Here is a 27,125-nt window from a genome sequence, read left to right on the forward strand (position 1 = left end):
CCAGGTGGCATTTGGTGATGCAGAAATAATCTCAGACGCAGGAAAACACTGCTTACCCTGCTCAGAAAGGCCAGGACAGGGAAGTTGCACGGGAGTCTTGAAGTGCTCGCTGGGCAGCAGAGAGGTCACTGTTCGGAGACACGGCCTTCGGAGGAGAACCTCTGGTGAAAGCTGGGCAGAAACCACTTCTCTGACTCCTGAGCCTACCAACAGAGCTTCCTGGAACGACAGGACATGGCAACCTTCTGTGGTGAGACACACGCAGCCCTTAAGGCTTTAGAGGTAGGGACAGGAACTGAAAGATATCCCCGTTCCTGATAAGCAATAAGCTTACCCTATTGAAAAGGAAATCAACATCTGTCCTTACCTCTTCTTGCTCCTGGAGCTGAATACAACTCCTTACCTCCTGCTGCTGAAGCAGGGCACACCTTCCAGCCCACAGTGCCCCTGGAGCCGGTAGGACCACCCTCAGCTCTGGAGACTCAAGAAACATTGTGGCACATAAGACACAAAGCAGAAAGGCTCTGTGTGGCAGCCGTGCCCAGGAGGGGTCACAGAGCACAGCGTGCACAAAGGCAGCAGCACTCAGCCGCGCAGAGCTCAGGGCGCAGCTTTGGGCCGGGCTCTGTGCAGGGGCTCCCAGCGCAGCTCCTGCCACATCCCACAGCTACCAGTGCTGTTTTTGTTAAGCCCTTTTCACCCAGGCCCTAAGTAACAGAGCACCAAGGATTCACCGTGTCGAAACGAGCAGTTGTTTACAGCAGCCTTCAATAATCTGACCCACAATTCACGCACAGCCCATTTCTCTTGTTCCGTTTCTCCCCCCAGAACCAACCGAGGACAGAAGTTATTTCATTTCAGGACACATCTGCAAAGCTGTGGATTCATACATCGCTTGAAGCTGCCTGTGTGTGCTGGGACCTTTCACACACCAGCCTCAAACTCTCTGCACACAACGCCAAGGCAGCAGCCTCGTTTTTAAGCAGATGAATCATCAGAGGCCATTTAACTGACAGAGGTACGAAATAAGACTTCATCATATCCTCTTTATACTGACATTCCACTTACAGCTGCTGAAAAAACAGATCAGAAATAGACAGCAGAAAAGTATTCACTGTGCGCAGACGGCCAGCCACAGGCCCAGCCTGCAGGTCCCACACAGCACAGGGCTCAGTTGGTTAGCACAGCCAACCAGCTCACAAAAGGAAGAAAAAGCTGTTGAAATACACAGAGCACATCCAGGTAAACATTTAAAATTTATTAAACTTTTTGGTCAAAATAATTGAACAAGTATGTACAATCCCATTGTATTAGCTCTATTACGCATTTCAGGAACAAGGTCAAATTGAACCCTTTCATGACCCAGCAGTTCCATAGTTCAAGATTTGCAAATAGTGTCACAACCAATATACAGTAGAAGGTTTTTTCTTTTTTTTTTTTTCTTTTTTTTTCTGTTTTAATTTAAACTTTATTTGCAGAACCTCAAAGTTAGCCGTACTTACTAGCTTACCGTGAACAAGAGTGGCACTCTATGGACAATAATTGAGGGTAAGAACAGACACTCTCACGTTTGCATACGCGGATCTGATTTAGTAATCATAACACACCTTCATTCCAATACAAGTGGAGTGTAAACCACACTTCTTGTGTTTGCTCTGGGAAGCTGAAGGGATCTCTGAGAACATCGAACTTGCAGGCACCTTTCCCAGAGCGCGACGCCCAGCCGCCTGGCACTACCAGACGTGCTGACCAGCTTCGGGAGCAATGTCTCACCCACGTTAGCTCAGGGTGAAGAAGAGGTTGATGCATTTTAGGCCCCTTTGGAACAAAAAAAAGTACCTAAGGCTTTAAAAACCAAAACAACTAGCAAGAACAGTTATAACATAGTAACACCAGCTAGCAGCCTCAGTATTTTCTGACAGCCCGATGTCAGAACGTACTAAAATGTATTAAGCTGTGTTGCTGCTTGGCATAATCAAGAAACTTTTTATTGCTGGTTTCGACTGCAATGTGGAATACAAGATATTATGCCAAACATTTAAAATAAAGTGTATCTTCATGACAAGTACTAAAAAGGTTAAAAAACATAATGCACATAAGGTATGTCTCTACCTAACATTGAGAGGCATCAGATAAACTTAGATTTCATTTTTTTTATCTTCAAAGAAGAAAATTTGTTTTCCCTTCTGTGCAAGGTGGTCGCTTTCTATTAAGGCTGCGGACTTCTTTACGCTGACCTCTTCCATCTCCTACTCTGTATACAAAAGCTGTTTTACAAGAAAACCAGTGCAACTTAAACTAAATGACACTTCCAAGGAAACTCGAAATCTAGAATTCGAAATACTACACAAAAAAGTTTGTATTAGTCTGCTAGAAATCAGTGTGTTGGGACAAACGTTGTGAAAAAGCCATCCTGATGGGCAGACCTGACAATCTCAGTACATGCAATAAAAAAAGAAAATAAAAAAGACTGAATACATACCTTCAGATTTAAAAACACTTGTTTTAGTTTGTTATTTTATTAAGTGGTTTACACCAGAAGGTGTGGCAATAGATACAACTGGTGAGTAAATACCCATGGAAACCTGTCTAGCAACCCAACTCAAGACCTACCTAAGTGCTCCAAGGTAAAAACACCTAAGCCTAGATACAGGCCAGAGGAGGAATGTTTACAGGCATTAAGCACAATATATGTCTTGAAAGGCCCAAATATTACAGCAGAGAAAGAGCGCAGAAGATAGAAATTACGTTTCTATGACTTTTTTGTTTTCTTCTTGGGTGTTAAATTTTTGGTCTATAAACTGGAAAGGAAGGCTCAGACTTCAATAAATACATTTGTTTTGAGTATTGGCCCGATTGAGCACTGTCCATCAGCTCTGCCTCCAGAGGGTTTCCCTCAGAAAACTGCAACTGACGCTCCCTACCCTCGGCGAAGGCAGAACCGCACCGTGAAAGCAAAAACCAGGCCAGATCCTCTCCTTTACCTAAAGGGAAGTAAGTGCATCAATGTTCTTCACTGGTAGGACAACAAGGCCTTCTCTTTTACAGATAAACAACTGAGCTTAACTATGCAAGAAGACAATTCTGTCCTCAGGTCAGTCACCTTTAGTTAATTTTGTCCTGGAATATATACAAATTATTGGTGGCAGCTACAGCGATGATGTTCTCCATGGGGTGCCATGCTGTATGAAGAATCTTCTTGTTGAAGTCCAGACTGTCAACATTTATCTCATCTTTCTTCCTTTTACCACCCGTGCACACTTTGCGTGGCTTTAGGATGGCACGAGGCTTGCTGCTCTCCCTGGACGCCTCCAAGGTGACGTCCCGCCGCGTGCTGCGGTCGAACATCCTGAAGAAGTTGTTGTACGACCCGGTCATGATAGCGCTGCCGAGAACAGACAGGAAACGTCAGGCTCCCAGCAGGGGAGTTCGCTCCCTGCCTTCCTCTCCAAGGCAGCCCTGGCCCTTGTTCATCGTAATGGAAGCAAAGCAGCTCTTCCTATTCCTACTGCATCCCTCCACCCTTCAGCACCAGGGGCGACAGAGGAAGCACATGCACTGCAAGCTACTTAATTTCAGACTGTCACAAACAAGAGCCTTCCTCTGCACTGCGCTCATGTTCACTATTAATTACCAAAAGTTATTCTGAAGCAACAGCATTAACCCCTCATGTGCGTCTCTGATGCAGCTCTTCAGGAACTCTTTGCATAAAATATTGAATTCGTTTTTAAAAACACCTAACTTTCAATTACCAGCTTGCTTGTAGTCTCAAGAAACACGCTTGAAACTGAAGGTAAGCAGCTCATTTTTTTTCCTATGTTAAACACTAATCTCTAGCACTTGAAATAGGAAAAGCTGCCACCCCACATGGAAAAGCTGCCTGCAGTCCCTCATGTTAAGATCTCAGTCACCTTAGCATAACACTGTCCGCTTATTTATCAACACAACTGTCTTCATGGTATTCCAAAATCAACGAGTAAGAGCAGGATGAGATGCTATTAACAGAAAATACATCAGACTGCATGAAGGAATGCAAAGAGGGTTTTTCCTTTTTCAATGGGAGGCAAGCAGAGACTGGGTGAAATTACTTGAAAAATGCAGGAACAAGCATTAGGTTCTTGGCATTTTAGTTCAGTGAGAAACACCATTTCTTCTATGCATTTTCCACTGAATATTGGAAATGCAGGATTTTTTTGGTAGGCCATTTGATGTATTTTTCTCTCCCCCTGAATAACTCAAAGCCACTTGCAAGTGGATATTGACAGCAATGTTCTATTCAATCTATTCAATGTTCAATGTTCTAATGTTCTATTTACTTAGAAAATTAATTCCTAAGTGGTGTGCAGCATTCCATGCACTCTCTACAGGACTCCAATAGCAATGTAGGTTGGTTTTACTTCCTTCACTGATGCCCATACACACAGAGCACCAAGTTTGACTTCTGTGGCCACTGCTCCCTCAGAAATTACATGGTGGATGTTTCAGTATTAGGCCCAAGCTTGCTTCCAAGCACGGCTCCTGTTATCACCAAACCTAAACAGGTACACCTTCTCACTGAGCAGCTTGAAAGCACTTCAGAGAAGGACACAGGTTGGTAGGAACATAAAAAGCTCATCTGCTGCCAATGTTTCTTAGCAGACAAATCACCATTAGAGGCCTTTCAGAAACACACAATCTTGCAATAAAAAGAAGAATCCCAAAGGCGAGCCAACAAAAAGCATCCAGATTTGCCATGCTCCTACCCATGGCTACTGAAAGCATTTGAGAACGTAGCCAGTGACAGGAAGCATGCACAAGAAAGTGCTCTGGTATTTGATGACAATGCTTCCACAATTTGCAGGCAAGATAAGCATTCCTGCTCTCTGCAACAAATGGAAATCATTACCTAACAGTTTGATCTTCTTTAGCCTACAGAAAATACTGAAAGATGTTTTAATTTGGAAAATAATGCGTGGATGTTCTTGTAAATGCTTGGAAAATAAAGCAAGGCTTGAACTGACCAGTTCTGACTGTACTGACAAACACAAACTTATTCCTGCAACTGGAGGATGAAAGATTGAAGTCCTCGGGGGAAATACAAAACCACCACCACAACCACCACCAAAAGCAATCAGAAAAAGCAACCAAAAACCAACCCCACTGCAAAAGACACACCGTCACCCTTCCCCACCAAGGGCTGACCTGAATGTCACTCACTGATCCCTACAGCTGAGCACCACTCACTGGTCTGAGGACAAAACTACATTTCTAAGCTGAGAGAAAAGCAACCCAAATCAGGACAACTCACCCATCAGAACCGTTCCAGCAGCACTCAAATTTGTCAAAGATGCAGTCATTTTCATACAGGGAACAAAGCTTGCTTCGAAGGTACTCATGAACCTTTTTGAAATATTTAGGTTGATGTTAGAGATTTAAAGAAGGAAAAACAAGAGGTGATATTTAAGAAAAGTTGAACATCATACTTGATATGTCTCTACAGGCCTGTTCTCCATATTGAGATCCCAGACTTTGACAGACAGGTAGTCCCTTGTCATCATGTAGCGCCCGCTGTGGCTGAATTTTACATCAGATATTGATGATATTATTTCTGAAAAAAATGATCTGCTGCTAGGATCTTCAGGTTCTTCAAAAACTGCAGACAGAAGACAATTACAAATGAAACCAACACCAAGTTCTACAGCTTCCAGCATTTCCCAGAACTTCAACAACAAGCCAAGGAACTAGCTTCTTTTATCACATGTTACTGTTAAGTTACTTTCTAAATGGTCTCTTTGAAATAACGTTACAATGTCTGGCACCTGCCTGATGACCATCTCCAGCATTCCCAACTGGAGCCCAGCATCAGCAGCCCAGACTCCCAGGACTCCGGGATGAATCCAGAAAAAAAGTTAAAAGCAAAACAACAGAAAAACCTCACAAAACCAACTGAAACACAGCTGTGGTGCAGTAAAAATACTGCAACTGAGCTACAAGCCCTGCTGAAGAACAGACCTGCATGCATGACCCAAGTGTTCTGGGCTGTTATACAACAAGCTTTTATCTAAATCTGAATTGTACAACTACTGAGAGGAAATAATGGTATCTACACTCAAAATGCAGCAGGTTTCAGGAAGCAACGAAAGAAATGTGACTTAAACTTCAAGTCAATATTGAAGTCTATGATTCAGGACACAAGCTATCCAGCATTATTTTTTCCATTTTTGAATAGATCATTTTAACAGGATATTGTTCAGTTAAAAAAAAAAAAAAAAAAAGTGCTAGCATGTTTTAATGCAGCACTAAGGCAAACAGATGATTTGGCATAGCATTCTACATGGCATACTGCAGAACTATTTCCTTTCCCTAGTAAATCCTTATCTTCACTGCAGAAAGCTTACCTGCAAGGATCAGTAAGGTAGGACACCCCATGAAAAGCAATGCTAACAGACAGTGGTAATAACCAATGCTAATAAACTCCCCCTGCTACAGTACTGAAGCAGAAGCAAGGGGCTGGGAGCTAAGCACCAACACTGCTCATTCTGACCTCAACAGAAAAGCCTTCCTCACCTGCCAGGCTTACATGTGTCAGCAAACTAAAAACCATTCACCTGTCATCCTTGGAAACTCACCTTCAAACTCAGTGCATATTTTTAATATCTTCTACCCTATATGCTGCAAATGGTCACAAAGTGAATGGATCAGCAGCAGCAGCCCAGTTACAAAGGTGAATAAGCTGCCCTGAACTGGCATTCAATAAGCAGATACCTTTGAGAAGCACCAAGACTGAGTCTGGACAGAAGACAGGTCTCACTGGTGCCAAACGCACTCGTTCCCATCAGTTTATGATGCAAAATGGGTAAACGGGAGCAGAGTCAGATGGTCAATTGGCTCATGCTCCACTTCAGCTTGCTGATGGCCTAGAACAAGACAATTAAAACGTTCCATTCTACAAAACTACCACTCCTTACCTCCTGTGGTCTTTGCTGACAGGCCGAACTCGGTTAGATTACGTCTAAGGGCCCACCTACACCTTCTATCTGAGCAAGAAACCCCGAAGGGAAGAGCAGAGCTGCTTACATTTGGAATGCCTGTCGCAGAGGGCTGAGGAGCGCATGTCGCAGAGCCGAATGGTGCCTTTGCTGCTGCTGTACACAAACACGTGGCAGTGGTGGGGGTGGAACTCTGCAGCCGTGATCACCTCAGTCAGCTCCTCCATGTTGGCAGGCTTAATATCTACAATATCTGGGGAGGTTTTGGTAAAGGCATGCAACGTCTCACACCTGAATCATTTCTAATACGTAGCATCTTAAAAGATGTTAAAGATGCAGCAGAGACAACTGGGGCAAATACACTGCAGCTACTGTCAGCAACCTACAGAGTGGCTTTTTATTTACATAACAATTTTTAAAAGGAAGAGGAATAAGAGGCTGCCCAACAACGAAACTAGCCTCCACCCCCCAGCATCAGCACCCAAGACGACTTGAACTCACACAGACTAAATGAAGCTCACAGATGGAAGTTTCAGCTTCCTCTCAAACTTCCTTTTCAACACATCTCATTGAACACTGTACTTTAATTACTCAAACAAAGCATTAGAAAACTTGTCTATCATTTTTTTAATACATAACATCTCTGTAACATCAGTTTTGTTGCAGATTTGCCAATAGGGGACGTACTATTGCAGTTTTGGTCCAGCCTGCTAAAAGATCCAGAAATTATTTCTACAGTTAGCAATACCATTTGGTATGGAAAAGTAACTGTTTTCAAGAGAAATGTTATTTTAGACAGTTTAGAGACCCTAAGCTTTGGAAAGAAGTATCTACTTCTCAAGTCTTTTTGCTCATATTTGAAGTATAGGCTAAACTCAATAAATAAAGGGTGCTTCCAAAATTCAAACCATCTATGGAATTCCTGCTGGCAGTTTTCCAATGAAAGAATGCTTGCACTTGAAGATGACTGAGGCCATTCTGCAAGCTGCTTGCACTACATGAAACCTCCACGTTTTTAAATCCTGTACTTTAATCCTTGGATTCAAACTCTACTACAATTAGTAAAATTCAGATAATTCTCTTCAGCAACTTACGTGTGCACAAGTGTTCACAGAAGATTTTAAAAAAGGATACTAAAACTTCTATCTGTGATTTCTAAATGCCATAGGTTAATTCTTAGGTCATCTGCTGAAAGGTACGTTTCATGATCACTATTTACTGAAATAGAGTTTATATGGTAAGTATGTGCATTTGCAAATATCCTTCTGGGACTTGCTTCTACCATTAGGTCCATGGGTTTCAGTATTGGCACCTGAAACATAAAAGAACAGTCAACTTGGGCACAACATTGATTTCTGATTCAAAATATGTTAATTACTTGCACCCCACCTATTCCTGTTTTAATTTACTGACATCCTCCCCCTGGTTCTCCAGTAGGAATATCAATTCCTACAGTAAATTCCTACACCCACCCCATACTGTGAAGTTAACGACCTGGGGTTGCAGCCCCGTGGGCTGTGAGATGTGCAACAGAACACTAACGACAAACACCAGGAGCAGAACTTAGATTTCCTGTTTTGTAAAAATCAATTAAGTTCTAAACACCTTTCAGTCTGTGGAACAAGAATTGTACTAAAACAGGCCATGAATGCAGACCTGTCCCTCTGCCTTCCACAGAAGTTACCTGGCACAAACAGGAGCTCTGTACTTCAGCCATCAGGGCAGTGGTGCATGTTTATAATGAAGGCCATCACTGAAACAAGTGCTTAAAAGTGACCACTGCATCTTAAGGACTACTCAGGTGCTTGGGAACAGAAGCTTACAAAGGAAATGCCCAAGGTGTTCATTGAGCAGCCAGTGCCACTTCAGGATCAGAAACGCTCTGTTGCCACAACTAGTTGATATAAAACATAAGTTTATCACAGGTAAGGGGATCGAGCTTCTCTCTGGCTCCTTCAGCAGCCTGCTCTGCCACTGATCAGCATGCAAACAGGTTAAGGCTGCCTGGGGCTGCCCTGTGCTTTTGCTGGACTGTGAGTACTGGAACATTACCTTACATCACTCAACCAAGGAAGAAGTTACGGCACTGGTTCAGGTAATTTCTCTTCCTTCAACAAAAAACCAATCAAACCAAAAGTGCTGTAGTTGTTTTCACTATATCTGTATCTCAGTCTGCTTAGATCATAAATGGTCGTTATCAAAATTAATTCCTTGCTGCTCACTAGGCAATCATTCTAACTGACCACGAGTGTCCTGGCCCTTCAGTTGTGAAACCAAGAATGCTTTACTGTGAATCAGCAGGACCTGCGTTAGAAATGACTGCATCTGCACACAGGATGCAGCTCCTAAGTGCTGCCTCTCCTACTGGTGCACCTCATTAGCAACACACGGAGGTGCTTCTGTAATGAGGTATGGAAACAATCCCTCTAAGAGGCCAAGGTACGCACGCTCCAGATCTCCAAGCTGGTCATTCCAACACGGAGCTGTAGCTCTCTGGGAGGCTTTCCTCCTTCAGACCATCTCTTCTCACATCGTTCATTCCATCACGTTTTCTTTTGAGATGCCAAATGTCTGGTTTGCTGCCTTCCTCTCCCAAAAAGGCAACAGAACTAGGAAGATAACTTTTAAAGGAGAGGTTCTTGCTTTTTCTTGCTCTCCCTCATTCAGCCTGATGAGTCCTAAATACACTGTGCATTTAAAACAGACACCAATGTACTCATTGAGCAATGCAGCCAACAGAACTGCCCCAGCTGTGCTCTGGACTTTCTGTGCTCCTACATAGGTTGTCTACTCCTACATAAATGCAGGGCTGGAGAAGCCCAAATTTCACCTCTACTTACTTCCAGCCAAGGCATTTTATACTTGGTTTCCCTGGCTTTAGACATCTTAGTTGAAACACTCCATCACAGTGACCCAAACAGGCTAAAAGATACTTCCCAAAAGGAGTGGGTAATCCTTCCCAGCATGACAACCAGTTACACTGGTGAATACCTGCATATTCACTTCGTCAGTTTAAGAAAAGAAAAACAAAAAAACAACACAAAATGGATCCTAAAGGTGTCAAGAGAGGCAGTAGAGAGCCTTGGCTCAATTCCTACTTCTAGCAACAAGAGATCGAAAATCCCTGCCCCTGGTACAACTGCTTTTCTGGAGCTCCTGCTTTAAATGGCCTCACATCTGGAGCACCAGCCTTGCCATCACATCGCCATGAAACTGGAACAACACCAAGGCTGCAGAAGCATTCATGAGGCTTTCCAACTGCCCCAAACTGACCTCTAGCTAAAACACCTCCTGCACACTACCCAGCACCCTGCTTAAATATATCAGTCCTGCTCTTGAAAGAAAAAACCATTATGAATATGAGCACAATATAAACATTAAGTTATCAACACAAAGGCGCCCTTCCTAAATTCACAGTGGCACACGCCTTAAGCCAAACAGAAGAGCCTCACCTGCCAGTTTCACAGGGAACTGCCAATAAATCTCTTTTTCTACACTTGAATTACCCTGAGTTGGATAATTGCCGTCTCCAAGATGATATTTTAATTTGAGGATTTTTGATTTCAAGTCTATGTAAAGTACAGTAAGTTTCCAAAACAGGAAGAAAAACAAAACAAGAATCAACCTACTGCAAGGAAACATTGTAGTTATGGACCAAAACATTTCTATCTTCACATTTCAGTTGACAACCTTGGAAATATAAAGGCAAAGAAGTACATGCAAAAAGATATTTGAAGTCAAAGAGCAGAAACATACCCGTAGTGCTGTGATTTTGAAAGGATCCCTAAGTCTTCCATCTTCATCTTTTAAATTATAACCTTCGGCTCTTTTATCCCTTTCACTTATTTTCCATAATTTAATAGTTTTATCTAAAAATCAACAAAAATTCACATCCTTGAGAACGAATCAAATTCCAAAATTAAATCCCCAAGACTGGGGCTGAGCAGAGCATGTTACCCAGCTCTCTACATTTCTACTGCTTGCAACAGAAAGGACCCCACTGGAGTCCTTCAAACAGCGTAACACAAAATACAGAGCTCTCAGCACAGATGTGAAGAGCTCTGCCTTTGGCTACATTAGTTAGCAGAATTAGTGCATTAAAAAAAAAGAAGCATGCACTTATGGGGCGTGAATGGGAAATACACCAAAGTACCAGTAAGAAGAAGGGAAAGGATCAGCAGGTTTCATTTTAACTCTAATGTAACATTCAGTTTAACAAAACCCACAGGTCTCTGCCTGACCAACCAGCAGACAGCTTAGCATCCAGCCATGCCCCTCTGCAAGGGACATGCTGATCACCACAACTCGCAGTGAGCCCCGCACGGCTACCTAAGTGATTTTAAGCAGACAAACGCTAAGGAAAGAAAACAGTCATTTCAGATGACACAGTTGAAAGGCTGCTTTGAGTCTAGCAAGACTTAGATCAAAGCAGATTAACTTAATTTCCCAGTCCAGTAGACAGAAGTCGTTCCTGCTTTGAAGTTTTGTATGGCAGCACTATGTAAGAGCATTTAAGAACGAGGCTAAAGGAGATCCAAAACCTCAGGAACAGGTGCATGTGTCAACAAAAGCCAGGTGTGGTTTCTTCATGCCCAGCTCTGCACTCGATTTACAACTTGCTCCACAAATGCATCAGAATGAAACATCCTAATGATCGTGGCACTGATCATCTCAGTAACACGTGTAAGCACTAAGCAAATAATGGAAGAAAAAAATAAAGGGAATGAAAATTGTACAAACGTGCTGCTCAGTGACTGCTGACATTTAAGCCATCAGCTGCTCAAAAGCACACGTGATGTTTTGGAATCAGAGAGGCAAGAAGAGTATTGAAACCACAGCGTTTCAATTTCAATTTCTATTATTCAAAGTTGATCTGGCATCATCAAAAATTGAATTTCAAAATTAGGATGATCAGGTTAAGACAAATTCAGACTTTTGCTATGGTTCTGCATACTGGCAGCCCCATTATAGAGAACCCATACTAAAAAGCAGAGCAGCAGGGTGTGCAGACTGATGGCATGGGCAGCACAGCCCAGAACACAGCTGTGCAATGACGTCTGCTCTGTTGCTGCTAGGTTACCTCAGTTTGTAAATCACTAATTGACAGGGTATTATAAGCAAAACAGTGCTGCACACAACTGGAGAAGAGAACCACCCCAAAACACTCCAGAAAAACCCCACAAGTGGATCATTGGTGAGACAGTGTTCAACTGACAGCAGTAAGGACTTTTTGCAAAAATAAAGTGTTCTTACCATTCGTAGACAGCAGGAAATGAGCAGCATTCTGTTGTGGTAACCACCTAATTTTATTAATTTTTTCCTCGATTTCTAGACTTTTCAAGTAGTCAAACTCAGGTTCATGACTCTGGAAGGTACTGTAAACATTATATTCTCCCCTAGAATGAGGACGGCTTTTGTTCTGTAAGGAAACATAATATTTCTTGAAGCTGATGTTACCCAGTTCATCAGGAGTTGTACATACAGAGTAAGCACTACAAACTGTCAATTAGAAAGTAACCTTGTTACAGTGGTCTTGCATCCTACATCCTAAGCCACAAAAGCCAGGCGTTTATTTTCTGCACCTCACCAAACTCGTTCCCCTAATTAACAAATATGGACATGGTGCAGGGTTTTCAGACTGGCAAAGAAATGTTGGAGGATGCAGTGCATGGTGTAATTAGGTATGATTTTGTACAAACATGACTACACAAAGTTACTCTGTCACATAAGCGTTAGATCCAGCTCCTCTGTGGCTCATTTTAAGATGCACTGTATCCAGGAGTGCCATCAAGGCTTATCATTAAGCTTTGACAACATTTTTCATTATAAAAATCCACAGGCTGAAATGTCAGTATTTTCACCTCAGGCTTCTCCTGCTGCACATCACAACTCAGCACAGAGTTGTAAGCGCTCAGAAATCTCTTCCCCTCACAGAGCCAGGGGACAACTCTGCACCATCCTCATTTGTAGGTGCAGTACCAAGGAACAGAGACCAAAGTCACGAGTATCTGTGGGTACATCCTATCAGATTTGAGAAGCTGTTGTGGGGCTCTTTAAATAAGTCAGCATCAGATAGAGATTCCTGTTTGGATTTCACTTGAAGAGCTGCAGAGCCCCGAACTTCTGACAATACAAACTCCCAAAACACAAAGAGAAATCACTCACGTTAGAGGAAGCAACTCACTTGTTCCCAAAGGCAGCTAAGAAATCAACTGCCCAGGAGAAGTCTGCAAGGCAACCTTCGTGGTCTGATGCTCCCTTCCATTTCCATGCTCCACCGTGCAACTTTCAGAAGGTTTTCAGTTGTTTTTTTTCTCCCTCCCCCTCAACATCTAACAAGTATGAAGTTAGTTAATTCTGAGACCCGATTTTTCTCCCTGTCATTTAACTTTCATGCATGTTAGATACGATCCTCTCTACTTTTAGTTATCTCCATTACTTACCCAACCACCCATGTCTTAGTCAGGCTGTCCTGTCTGCTACAAGGCACTGGTCTCACTATGTGTAACATCAACCAAGTGTGTGAGTAACATCAGTTTCTTGGAGCTGATGTAACGCCCTGTGAGTTCAGGGCACAATGCCCAACATTTCAGCCTGCATTCCCAACATGAGGCCTATGTGAAATCTCACAACTATCTTCAGTTGTTATTACACAGGCAAAAAAATTACATGGTTTAAAAAAACAGTTGTGAAATTGCATTAAGTTTGCAGCATTATATACTTATTTGGTTTAGATCTGCCCTCCTCCTCTCCAGGAATTGTGCAGCCTTCTACTGGCAAGAGAACGAATGGAGTGTCATGGCCATCTCCTCCCTGCAGCCCACGTTCTCCCCAACGTTGCTGTGTGAGAAGTGTGCCTGGTGTAATGCTAAGAGGAAACGATGTGACAGCTGGGTTCTGACTTACAGAACAACTGAGCACAAAACCAACAACAGTTCCCCTCCAAACAAGTGTCAAAAAGATAGAGATCCTGAGCAGGTGGCCACTCCTTGACCTTGGTCTCTGTGCCTTACTTAAGTCTATCCAGCAGACTAAATGATAGATGAGCAATGAGCCATCCAGGTGTAGCAGTGTAACATTTCAGCAGCTTTTTCAGCAATAGGATTTTCATTTCACCACCTCTCAAAACCCTACAGTCAAACTGACGAACTATCCTTGATACAATGCTTTATGAACAGTATCACAGTCAGGATGAAACATGAAATATGGACCGTTCATTAATTAAGCATTATTCAAATCATACAATGAAAAGTGGAAGCACCTCGAGGTCAGTACACTTTGTGCACAAACTGAATCAAAACTCCACAATCAATTCCAGCATTTCTGAAGCAGGAAAAGGCTCAAATTCTCATCAGCTCTCCCAAGCAGGGGATAAACACACTGCTTGGTGGTGGAATGCCGATGTAAGATTTCTATGAGACACGACAGGGCATGAAAGCTGTTTGGCAGCAAAGGCTTCATTTGTCAGGATCCAGCACACATTTCCAGTGCAAGCCTTTTTGCAGGATGTGAATAGCCTGGTAAATACCTGCACTGGTGAATGGTCAGAGCACAGCATCAGCACACCAGCGAGCAGCGCTGCACCGCTGTCTGAAGACGTGCAGCCAGGAGGGAGGGCTCTTCCAACCTCAGGACCAGAAATGCCCACATCTTCCCACTGACACCAGATGCTTAATTCTTTAAATTTGAACTCTCACATCCTGACGTCCTTGCAGCTTAACATGCACTTTTTCCTTACTAGCTCATTTTCTTATATTAATCTCAAAAGAAACAGAATGCATCTTAGATCAACCTACATGTAAGGCTCAGGAGAATGCCCAATGGCAACTCAACATTTACAGCAGAGAATAACAGTTACATATAAGGAATTCACTGTATTTCTGGGGTGGTTTTTTTTTTTCAAAGCAGTGAGGGGCTGAAACCACCACCAAGCTGACCTCCCAAATTCAGCACAGGGTAGACAGACAGATAGATGGCTGACATTGGGTTTCCTGAGCAACCCATCCAGTCACATAACCCTTGCAGCATGAGCAGATGAAGTGAGATGTGCAACACAAGAGCAGTGTAGTAACAGCACTTTTGTTTTTCATGTCACTGACCTCTTGTTCCCTTTGAAATATAACCACTCTGCCACCTTTGTCTCCTGTTGCAAGAAGATCACCAGAGTAATTAAATTCAACTGTTGAAATAATATCAGCTGTAAACAGAACAGAAATAAAATAGCACTGTAATGTGCAAAGCAAATCAAGATGTTTCAAGACTCGAAAACAAAACAAAATTACAATTTGCATTAACGCAACAGCCCAAATAATTTATTTACATCATTAGCATCCAGAAATTGTTTCAAACCCCATCAAAATCTTAAACATTCATTTACTGTTTAAAACATTCTCTCATTTCTCCATGTTCTGAGCTTGAGAGCCTTCAATCACAAGAGAGGCAGCTTTTAAGAACCCAGGCTGTATTCGACCCATCTCCAGTCAGCACAGGCACACATAAGGGAGCTGTGCCTGCACAGAGCTTCCCAAAGTGAGACCTGTGCCCAAAGTGGTCCAGCTGCAGCGTCAGTTCAGAGCAGCACTGCAGCTTACACTGGTCAAAGCCATGCCCTTCCCCGAGCTCACCACTGATGCACTTTGTTCAGGAGCCAAAGGAAAAATATAACAAAAAAAAAAACCTCTGCCAATTAACCCTACTGAACCAACATCAGCATTTATACAACAAACAAGAGGCAAAGATGACAGCAGCTGAAGGAACAGACAGCAAAAGAAAGGACTGCAGGATCTCTAGGTGAGAGTGCCTTAAGCTCCCTTAGAACCAAACCTGAGAAAGCAAGCAGTATTTACCACTTCAGGCCACAACCTCTGAAGGAGGCAGTAAATGAATAACTGCCATTAAAGGACCTCTCATGGACCTACAGACATCTGCCACAGGTTTTAGGCATACAGGAACAGCAACAAAAGCTGCTCACCGTAAGGACAGTACAGGAGCACCGGAGCCGTGCTGGTGCTCACCAGCCATGTAAGAGCTCTGTAGCATTATGCAGGTACAAAAAACAGTAAGACTTGAAATACCTGCCGCCAATCAGTTCAGAGTTGCACTCGGAGACTGATGGAAACCACATCCCTGCATTGATTCTGGTGTGCCAACTTTTAAGTTCCTTAGAATAATGCCCACCCTTATGAGGAAGGTGACTAGGAAATCTGATCAGTTTTCTCAGCTTATCATTCATATTTCTGCTTTAATTAACAGATCCTAGAGACAGGTTGTTTTTCTAGTGCACAGAGATCTTTGTTTACTTGCTTTGAAAACAGCAAGACATAATCTTTCTACAGATTTATTCCAGCCTTCAAAAAAATCACTCTACTACCTTGCTCCAGATATGCCTACTTTCCTATATTCACCTTTAAAACATAAAGATTTGATTTTGGTTAGAGCCTGTATGGTGGCTAGTGCCATGTCCTCGGCCCCAAAACAAGAGAACAAACCCCACACAGCCATACTTCACCCCCCAGTTTCCCTCAATTCATCTTGCTACCCTTGATAAAACTGATTATAAAGCTATTTCTGAGCAGTCTCCCCATAACAACTTCTCCACTCGGGATCCTCACCTGCCGTGTGCGGCCTGGATGTGAGCTGGCGGTCACTAACGAGCCTGCAGAGCAGCCAGACTCTTTGCTAACCTGGCCCTGCACCGATGGCCAATCCCTGGTACGTGGCCATTTGCCTTCCTACCAGACTGCACTGAAATGAAGCCTTAAACAATCTGTCCCCTGAATTTAGAGCAATAAATCATTTCAGAAAACAGCATACAGCTAAAGGTTTATTAGCACTGCCTGACCTTACCTCAGAAGCTGCCTCACGATTGCAAGCTCCTAGTAGCACCTATTGATAAACACTCAAGATATGCACACGCACCAGTGAATACACGTGCAATACACACATATGCACAGCTTAGACCTTATTTAGTAGCACAATACGTTCAACTCAAAAGTGACTTATTGCTGTAAAGTGCATCATAAAGATGTACTCTGCCATACCATACCCACACGCTGGGCACAGCAGTAACAATTCACATGCACTTCTCAGCACTAAAACAGGGACTGAAACACCTGGAATTCAAACAATCAAACAGAATCTGTCAATTCACACACACACAGTCTCTCTCTGTTCCTCCCCTTGAAGGGAAGAGGACGCACTATGGGCACCCAGAGCCTTGCCAGTCTGCTGGCCCTGCCCTCCCTGCACTGCACACCTCCCCGCCAGCCCCGGCTCCAGTTAGTCACCATAATGCACACGTTACCTTGTGTCACTGTAATTCTTTAATTCACTTTGTCACCACTCCAACAAGGCCATGCTGACAGCCTGATGCACCACTTTCCTTTCCCAAAGCTTGCCACCTTTTCAGATGCACCACGTAGCGCAGCAGGCTGCACACAGCTGGGCCACGCTCAGCTCTCTGGTCATTTGGAACTTCTCTCTTTCTTGAGAAGAAAACAACCTTAAGCAAGGCCCTTCCATAACGACGTGCATCATGGATGCACATGGCAATTATGAAAATATTTTGAAGTCAACCTATTCTTCCTGCACGAAAACTGGGGGGAAATGATGGGCACAAAGATGCTGATTCAACGTCAAAAAAAAACCCCAAAAAAACAAAAAAACCAACAACCAACTCAAAATTCACAATCAAACAAACCCCAAACCAACAAAAACCCACAAACAAAAGACTCCTCTTCGCATACGTTGCTAATATTACCATTGGCCACTAATGCTGATCCATGTTAATTATTTCCACAATTACATGTTTGCTTTGCACCCAATGGATGTTTGATTGTCTGAATGTATAAATTACAAGCTATTACAGGCTGGTTGGCTGTGAGGCTTTCTAGTTACAAATACCAACTATCACAACACAGCAAAGAGCTCTGCGCTAAGATGGCAAAGCCAGCACGTGCTGAACCAGCTGCAAGCGCAGTCCTAAACTCTACACCAAGACTGACAGCAGTGCAGAACAGCAATGCCATGGCATTTTCAGCGCTCTAAAGTAGCCCTAAAGTAACACTGCACTACTACAGCACCTGAAAGCCATTCTAGCACAGATTGCTTTTACCCTTTCAGACATCTACCCTAGCAGAAACAAATCACAGAACGGCCTGGGCTGCAAAGGAGCACAGTGCTCATCCAGCTCCAACCCCCTGCTGTGTGCAGGTCGCCCACCAGCAGCCCAGGCTGCCCAGAGCCACATCCAGCCTGGCCTTGAATGCCTGCAGGGATGGGGCATCCACAGCCTCCTTGGGCATCCTGTTCCAAGCACTCCTTAACACATCCAATTACTTCAAATTTGTGCAAAACACTTTTCTTTATGGTTTCGGAAACGAAATAAACTACCATTAGCTTCTCCCATGTATACTATCAAGGGGCATTCTAAGCTGCTTGCTCAAAATACACTGTGCACTATTTTTTTACTATAACATGCATAACAAGTCAACAAAATTAGTCTGACAGCAATTATTTGCTTGATGTGTTACCTATCCCAATGTAACCTTGAGTTCCTTTACATTAAGCACTGTGGAAACACGATGAAACAAACTGGAACAGTGTGGCTTTTGGTAAAGGACAAGGAGAAGAGGGTAAACCAGACAGCTCAGAGAAGGACAATGCCAGTGCAGAATGCCACATTATGGCAAACTGGGAAATTAGTCTGAAACCTTAAATCCTCACTGAAACAGTACGGAACAAATCTACTGCAAAGATGCTTGACAAACACAAGGGGAGGAGCAAAGCTGTACTCCTGTGAGCCACGAAGAAAAGCAAGATGTGCAGCTTTACCGGGACATCTGTCCAGCAAAACTTCCTCACACCATGAAAAACTAACATTTGCTTTCACTTCTGGGAAGAAGTTCTAACTTAGCTACGGTCTGCAGAGCAGGAAACTCCCAGTTGTTTCCAAAGCCGGGACGTTAAAAGGAGTGTGGGGTGAGAACTGCTGGCAACTGCAGTCTGATTCTGTCAAATCCTCACATCTAAAAGCACTGAGCACTTCCATGGGCGCTGCACGACCTCCAAACATGCTGGAAGGCTAAAAATACCCGTCTATAATAACACAGTGGGAACCATTCTCAGTGGATCAGGTGACTGCATCACAGGCCTTAACAGAAGTTCCAAACTTCAGTATAAATGCTCCACGCCTTTTACCTTCACTGCTTAAAATTGACCTCTATCACAACCCCCTGCCTTAAGTCTGCCGTAGTTCTATAAAATTAGGCCTCCAAATCTTGGGCTGCTACACAGGGAGAGAAGGTGGATGGGATGTCAGAGGGCAGCTTTTGTTACACTTCTGAGAGGAGAGCAAGCTTGGGCTCACAAACTAATTTAATCCTACAAAGGAATCACACTGTGCATTTCCGACACCGATACCAACGCCTGGGCTGTTCAGACATCTAAACTGGATGTCTAAAATTAGCCACCCTGAACTTCTCTAAGCTGGCTGCACAGTGCTGCTCCTGTTAAAAACAAAACTTCTACTGCTCCTAAAACTGAAAACCAAGACAGATAGGTTACAGCCTGTGGTATATGGACGGCTGTACAGCAGGAGACCTTGCTTGGCACTAACACTAGTGAGGCACAAGCAGCATCAACTTCTCCCATTCTTAAAAGCTATTCAAAGACTCTTGGCAAAATCCTGCTCCTGGCACTTAAAGGACAATCACAGAATCATAGTGTGGTGTAGGCTGGAGAGGACCTTAGAGTCACCCACTTCCAACCCCCGGCCATGGCAGGGCTGCCAGCCACTGCACCAGGCTCCCAGAGCCACATCCAGCCTGGCCTGATTGCCTCCAGGATGGGGCACCCACAACTTCTCTGGGCAACCTGTTAAAGCCACCTGTGTCCTGCCACTATCAGATCATGGAAAAAGTCCCTCTCCCTCTTGTTTATATGCTCCCGTCAAGGCCACAATGAGGTCTCACCAGTGCCTTCTCTTCTCCAAGCTAAACAATCCCAGTTCCCTCAACCTTTCTTCATAGGAGAGATGCTGCAGCCCTCTGATCATCTTCGTGGTCCTTCTCTGGTCCTGCTCCAACAGCTCCACATCCCTCCTGTACCAAAGGCTTGGAAAAGTACTTCAGATAGGGCCTCAGAAGGAAGTGAAACAGTTCTATTTTCAGTCATCACCTAAAAAGGAGGCTGATTCACTTTCTAAGGGATCTTAATCATTATTTTTTGGGAAAATTTAAGTAACACAGCTTCAAATTCAACTAAGAGAGTGACAGAAATGGCAGCAGATCTGCATCCTGTCCTCCTCCTCCTGAAAAATGTTATACTACAAATCCTTGTCCACGATCTGTTCTGAGATCCAAAGAATCAACTGTTGTAAGGGACTGCAACACTGAAAAGGCTCAGGCTCTGAGAGGAAGTGACTGGACCTGGACCAAAGCCAGACAGCTGGCATGAACCATAAAGGAGATTGTAGGAGGAAACGAAACATAGGCAGAACACTTCTGTGCTTGAAATCAAGACCAAGGTGACAAACCTGCTGCTGCCCCTGGGCCCATTATTCCAGAGAGCCTTCAGTGCAACAGCTGAAGGGAGTTGCTGGAGACATCACATGGCCTCTCACAGCTGATGGGAATGAAATGGAGAGCACAGAAGGGGATAAGTACAGGCTACGTGCTTCTAAACAACTTGGAATCAGAAGGTGGGATGTCCCAGTGATGTGCTGAACTGTAAAAGGAGCAGAAAGAGCAGGAATTTCTTTTGCAACAGGCAGCGACAACACACCGAGATATAACTGCTGAAAGATACAGCCAGCCAGGGCTAGGCTGAGAGCAGCTGCACGAAGAATTAAGCAGATCAGCACAGGAAACAAAACGCACGGAGATGCACCAGAGGGAACAATAATTAAATGGGAAAAAAAAAGAGTGAATGTAGACACTAGTGCTCGTTAAACTGTTAGAAAAAATAGTTAGAAAACAAAATTCCATCCGAACTTAACAAGTTACAGGTGCACAGTGCCTTACAAGCGTAAGGATAACCAGTTTTTCACCTTCAGATGGTTACAGGTATCCCAAAGGAAAAGCACAGATCTGCCAGCAAGGCTCTAACCAGCCTGTCCTCCATCTGCTGAGGCAGCCAAGCGCCAGCAGAGCTTTGGCCGCTGCAGGTTTCTGGTCACTGGCTTCTACCCTCAGCATCACCTCTTTCTGCCTGTACCTTTAACTGATTTGCTTCTGGCTGCATAGAAATCCTCCATGCTAAGGCTGTAAGAAAAGTCAGTGAAAAAGACTGCTATCACTGAGCAGTTAGGATGGCCCAGGACTGGTACAGCTGTTATTGTAATGCCTGAGTTCTCATAACATGTTTCCCAGCGTTGTTCCTTAGTTTAGGATTTGATAGAAATCAGATCTCTCTCTCTGAATTACATGGGAAGGAAAGCCAAGCCTTGCAGCTATCGACACTCATTTGAAATACACGGAGCTACTAAAAATAACCCATGTTTCAGAAGATGCTGTTTTTAGGCTCTGTGTTCAAACTTCCACTTCTGCGATTGATTTGAGAGCACACAAGTGAGATGCACTGGGGTCAGCACAACACCACAGGGCTGGCACCATTTTGCTCACACCGAGTTTCTTCCAGCTTACTTTGTGCCATCCTCCTGTGCCCACCAGGCTTAACCACTTTTTTTTGGTAATTAGCAACTTGCAAAATGGCTTGAATTGCCCTTACATAGCAAGCAGAATTTCACTTAGTTCACAGGCAGTCTCCTTTCTGAACTAATTTACATCATTGAACGGATGATCAAGAGCATGAGCAGGGCACCCAGGCTGCTGCAGTGGCTTGGCAGCAAGCAGTCTGTAGCTTCTTGTCAGTGAACCTGGCTGCCAATGGACACTGCGGGTCAGAGCTGGGTTACGGTGTGTGTGGTCGCCTCCAAGAGAGCACAAAGCAAGGGTGAAGCAGCAGCACGATCAAGCTGGAGTAAAGCTGAAGTTCAGTACGATGGAAGTGAACTTCACCCTTGTGCTTGCCAAGGCCTACTGTGCCTTTTCTTACAAGGGAATGAAAGCTCACGCAGACACACGTATATGCCTGCAGCATGAAACAAATTTTGATAACACAGTAAAGATAAGAGTCAGATTCATCGTTAAACACTTTAGTTGGCAGGACAGATTCTCTCCACACACACACAAAACATTACTTGACGAGATCACTTTAATGAAGACTGAAGATTGAACGGAACTTATTTTTTCCATTATTTTTATTTCTTCAATATCGTTAGTCACTTGCAAATCTAGGCACCCTCACTACAAGCAGTCACACTGCAAAGCCTGTGAGAGAGAAGTGAATGATTCAGGTAAGTGGGAGCCTCCAGAAGTTCTGTGACGTGCCGCTTCTCACACAACACCTCAGCGCGTTCATTACTTACACAACAAGACAGTGCAACTGACTTTCTGGTGGCTTAATGCCTCGTGTTTATGGTTGGCTGATAGAGCTGGAATTCAAAAGAGTGCTTATTATTAAATAGTACTGTCTGATAACAACATTTTTAAGGAACAGCGTATTGTGGAATAAAGAGAGAAGATAAATTCTTGATTCCTGGGCTGTAGGAAAGAACACGAGACAGAAGTGTTCCACCCGACACGCTCAGACTGCCTTCTCCAGAAGAAACTGCTCTATTGTAAGGGCTCAGGTCAGAACTGGCAACAAAAGTGTTGAGCGTGGACAGAGAAAATAAACAAACAACCCACCACCAAAGCACTTCCCAAAGCTGATTTCAGGTAACTGCATACAGAGCACCCTGCACAACGCAGCAAGGGGGAAAGGACAAAACCTTTGGTGTCCACAGTGCTCTGTGCAGTGCTTCTGGGAGCAGACACACAGCAAAGCAGAGAGGATCAAGGCAAGAGCACTACTGCGTGCCAGTGCTAACCAGGCAGAAGTGCTTAATGCCCTGGGCAGAGCAGAAGAGCAGGCATGGGAAGCTGCCTCTGCACCTCATGGCAAAACATCTTTTCAAGGAAAAAAAAAACAACCTAACAACACACAAACAGCTGAAACAGCGCCAACTTCCTGCCCCATTCCAGCAGTAAGTGACCTCCTCCGGCAGAAGCAATTATTTAGGATTAAAGGAAACAATACAGATGGCTTAATGACAACTCCCTATTGGATTTTCCAGTTCTTACAGAAAATGGGCCTTAGAGATAATAACCAAATCTGTCATTTATTCTGTACAATTTTATTCAGATGTCAATCAGATGAAGCTCTTCTGGAATATATAAAAAATAAAGTGCAAAATCATTGGAGTTAGCTTTACAAACATCAACAGCAGGCCAGTTAAACTCCTGGACATTTTAAAAGCATCATCTGCGAAGACAACTGAAGACCAAGACTGTTGTGAGAACACTCCCATCAGGACTCGAGAGCTGTGCCTGAGCTCTGCAACGAGGCTCAGGAGAAGCACAGCATGTGCTGAAGGCAGGGTAAAAAGCAACGTCAGTTGCTACCTGGGTCATTTCAAACCAGCGTTTTAATTTGATCTTTACATGCAGATATGAAAGTTTTCAGTGAGCAGAAAATCCTGGCATACGTTATTCTGTTGTACTGGAAGTCAATGGTGATTCTTAGGTCAAACGACAACTTTTGTTTTTCGGAAGAACTGGAGTTCTGCTCATGTGAAATACCCTGTAAAGGTTCATCCCCAGGTTAATAACAGACCATTACAAAAGGGCACTGCGTACAGCAGTTATCTGCACAACTCAGTGCTATGCTCAGCTCCTTCCAATGAGATTTCCAGTAGAACTGAACAGATGAAGACTTCAGCTAATGAGGCTCCAACAGGAAGCATGAGCACTGCTCCCTGTGAGCAGCTGCACCTCAGTGCTGCCTACACCAAAAAGCAGGAATACACACACATCTTACTGGCCCCAAACTAAAGTGGCATTTATAGAAGGAGAGAGCTCCTCACAACCCAGAAAACCATACAGACTGATCCGGGGGGATGAAGAGGGGCAGGAGCTGAAAGCAAAACTCCAAGAAATCCCAGTGTCGATAACAGGAAACCCAAGGCCTCCACAGCACACAGGTTCCCATTCTGTCACAGTCACTTCAAGTGCTTGCAGCCTCTCACCAGCACAGGTCAATTAGGAAGACTTACAGTGACACTATAAATATATGTGTATACATATATATATATACTCTGCTAATTACATCCAGAAGCAGCCACTACTTATATGCTGCACATCTGTCCCAATGGAATTTGGGAATATCTGAGCATTGTTTAAATAATCATTTCATATTTTGCTTAACAAAAAAAAGCAAAAAACCAACCTAAGCCCCCAAATCCACCCACAATATTCCTGAGCATGCAGAACAAATTACACCCTGACATCCCAAAACCAATTAGGCCTTGACCAGCATAAAGTAAATACCTGAAGCCTACATTAAGAAAGCTGATTTCTACCACAAGAGGTAACCCAAGATGACAAAGTCCCACAGGCAGTCAGTATGGCTTTACAGCCACGTGTTGTTACACTAACAGCCAGATTACAAACGCAGCTTTAGACTCTCACTTCTCTTCCCCAGAAAGACTGCGTGGCCACCCCCAGCACCAACCCCTCACTTCAGAATCTGCTTTTGATCCAACCCTCCTTCCAGAATCAAATCAAACCATCCTACTTTAGAAAATTCATATTTCCAAACCCAGTATGTTTTCCTGATCTCTCCATGTGCCCTATCTGACCATTTCAAACACTGCTCTCCTACTGCATTTACGCAGAGCACTGCACAGATTTCAGAGATCACTCACTAAAGAAACTGCTTCCATACACAGAAGGCATAGGAGAATGATTTTCTACACTAATGACTTAGAAAAAAAATCTTGTGAATGGAGATGGCACAGCACAGCAAAGTGCCATCCCAGTACTTTCATTAAGGCAATACATTTGAGACAACTCTTGAGTATAAAATGTATTCTAGAATTGCACTTCAGAACGAAGCAAGATTCTAGTTAAGTTGCTTGACTATCAGGCACCTGAATTTCTACTACTGAATGAGCTGTTTGCAAGAACAGCTTGCAAAGAAGCCTGCATTTACTGCATCAGACAGCTGCTTCATGCTGTTACCTTCAGATCTCCTTCACAGAGATAACTTTCCACAAAACGGGGCAGAATGACAAAAGAAGTTCAGTTTCCCCATCACAAACACTTCCACAGAACTCACAGTGGTTACGTGCAGTACTTGCAGTGAGGCTATCCCAGGTCAGCCAGAGCACACCCAATGCATTCAGATGTGAGTTTGGTAAAAGACGCTAGAAAAAAATGAGTAATTAATAGGTATTCCTATAGCTGTGATGAACTATTCAGCAATTGAATTCAATTCTCAAACTCAATTGTCTTCAGTCAAATTCAAGCAATTATTAACGAATAAACTGCACGCTGCACTTAATTCCAATTTCAGGACAAAATCCAACACGAAACTAAACCAGAGCACAAAACAAAATATGGACTTTAAGCCACAAAATCTTTATGTAGTTCTCATATTCCAGCTGGAAAACAGAACCGACACCAATTCTGATAAAAACAGATGAGCATTAGCATCCCTACTTGCTCTCTGCATTTCCAGTCACTCAAAACAGAGCTCTCTCTTCTTATGAAGAGCTCAGCCTTGGTGAGATGTCTCATCGCTAACGTTCAGTTCCTCTTTGAAGAATCCTGTTATGCATTTAAATAATTAACTGGGTTTAAGGCATCCTGGTATTTCAAAACCCAGAGCTCTCCAGCTCTGCACAAACTCGAGCTGCTCAGTTGCAGGCTGGGAAGCAAGGTGCTCAGAGCTGCTTCACTCAACAGGAAGAAGTGACTTTTAGTTGCACAGATTGATGCTAAGAAAATCGAGACCCATTCGGGAAGTTTGTAAAAGCCACTCAGAGTACATTTTGAAAAGAACTCAGGGAACTTTAGAGTGATACTACAGGGTGAAAGTAGGCTTAGTACAACAAAAACAACTGCCTGAGCTGACCGTGAGCTCCTTGAGCAGCTTAAGCCTATCCCTCCCAGAGCTGCTATTTGAATGGAATGCCCAAACAAGTGGCATGATAACAAAAACATTGTCTGCTTTATTGCCCTGTAGCAGACAGTAAGAGAAAACATTTACTGCACTCGGAAGACTCCGAAGCCAAAGAAGACAACACTTTGGGACTGCAAGCTTTCCACTTAATACAGACATTTCAATGCACGCAGTAACAGTCATAATAACAGCCCAGAATGATGTTTCACGCACCTTACACACCCTTTTCAGAAAAGGGAGCGTCTCCAACCACAGCAGTTCCAACAGAGAAAATTTAGGGGGGAAAAAAGGAAACCAAAGAAACAACAACCAACACTTTCCCACTGAACCTCAGCAACACCTCACGTCATTTCCACACAACGCTCCTTGAGCACAGAAGGCTTTTTATTTCTTCCTCGTCACCAGCCACGCTTTGCACAGGTCTGGGAGCCACCAGGCCGGGTCCTTTCCTCTCCTTTCCTCTCTTCTCTTCCTCTCCTCCTCTCTTTTCCTCTCCTTTCCACCTGTGCTGGGGCTGCCTGGCGGGCAGAGACACGGCCGCAGGCGGCAGGGAGCAGCAGCTCCGCTCGACGATCCCGCTGTGAGCGCAGAGCCGCACGGCCCGCCGCTCCTCCCGGCCCCACCTGCGGTTCCGCCCGCCCCGGTTCTCCCGTTCCCCGACGCACAGCGGACGCCGCCCCGCCCGCCCCGCCATGCCGCGCCGTTCCGCAGCACGGAGCGCTCCGCCGGCCGCCCCGCCGCTTCCTCACCTTCCGCCACGTCCTCGTCCACGGCTCCCTTCACCTGCGAGAAGCACCACTGGAAGTCGTTGCCGTTACCGCCGCCTCCTGCCACCCCTGCGGAGGGAACGGAGCGCGCCGTGAGGAGACAGCGGCGGCCCGCCCGGCACCGGCACCGGGCCTCGCCCCGCGCCGCCCCCCTCGGCGCCGGAGCGCTGCCCCCCCCGCCGCCCCCGGAGCCCGGCCCGGCCCGCGGCACGGAGCCCGCCCGGGATCCGCCTCACCTGCCATGTCGCGCGGTGGCGGCGGGGGAGGCGCCGTCCGGGAGCGGGCGGGAACGAACCGCCACAGCGAGCTGCCGCCGCGGGAGGGC

General features: G+C 44.4%; 1 protein-coding gene across 3 annotated transcripts; it reads right to left on the bottom strand.

The window, feature by feature from the left end:
* Positions 1-1,237: 1,237 nt before the first annotated feature.
* PPP2R2D (protein phosphatase 2 regulatory subunit Bdelta) lies at positions 1,238-27,125 on the bottom strand. Of its 3 annotated transcripts, XM_042818050.1 has the most exons (10): positions 27,037-27,125; positions 26,783-26,869; positions 15,068-15,165; positions 12,222-12,387; positions 10,725-10,837; positions 8,103-8,280; positions 7,057-7,221; positions 5,463-5,632; positions 5,288-5,379; positions 1,238-3,385 (listed from the first exon to the last, which is right to left on the bottom strand). In XM_042818050.1, the coding sequence occupies exons 1-10, from the start codon at positions 27,041-27,043 to the stop codon at positions 3,106-3,108; spliced, it is 1,356 nt and encodes a 451-aa protein (XP_042673984.1). In that variant the 5' UTR covers positions 27,044-27,125; the 3' UTR covers positions 1,238-3,105. The 3 variants fall into 3 exon arrangements, with proteins under 3 accessions (XP_042673984.1, XP_042673986.1, XP_042673985.1); XM_042818052.1 differs by lacking the exons at positions 10,725-10,837; positions 12,222-12,387; positions 15,068-15,165; positions 27,037-27,125 and having other exon boundaries at positions 26,783-26,806; XM_042818051.1 differs by lacking the exons at positions 10,725-10,837; positions 15,068-15,165; positions 26,783-26,869; positions 27,037-27,125 and having other exon boundaries at positions 12,222-12,340.

Source organism: Centrocercus urophasianus, unplaced genomic scaffold (assembly GCF_019232065.1).
Source record: "Centrocercus urophasianus isolate 14NV4802_14NV808 unplaced genomic scaffold, USGS_Curo_1.0 seq_17, whole genome shotgun sequence".
In the NCBI taxonomy this organism is placed as follows: Eukaryota; Metazoa; Chordata; class Aves; order Galliformes; family Phasianidae; genus Centrocercus; species Centrocercus urophasianus.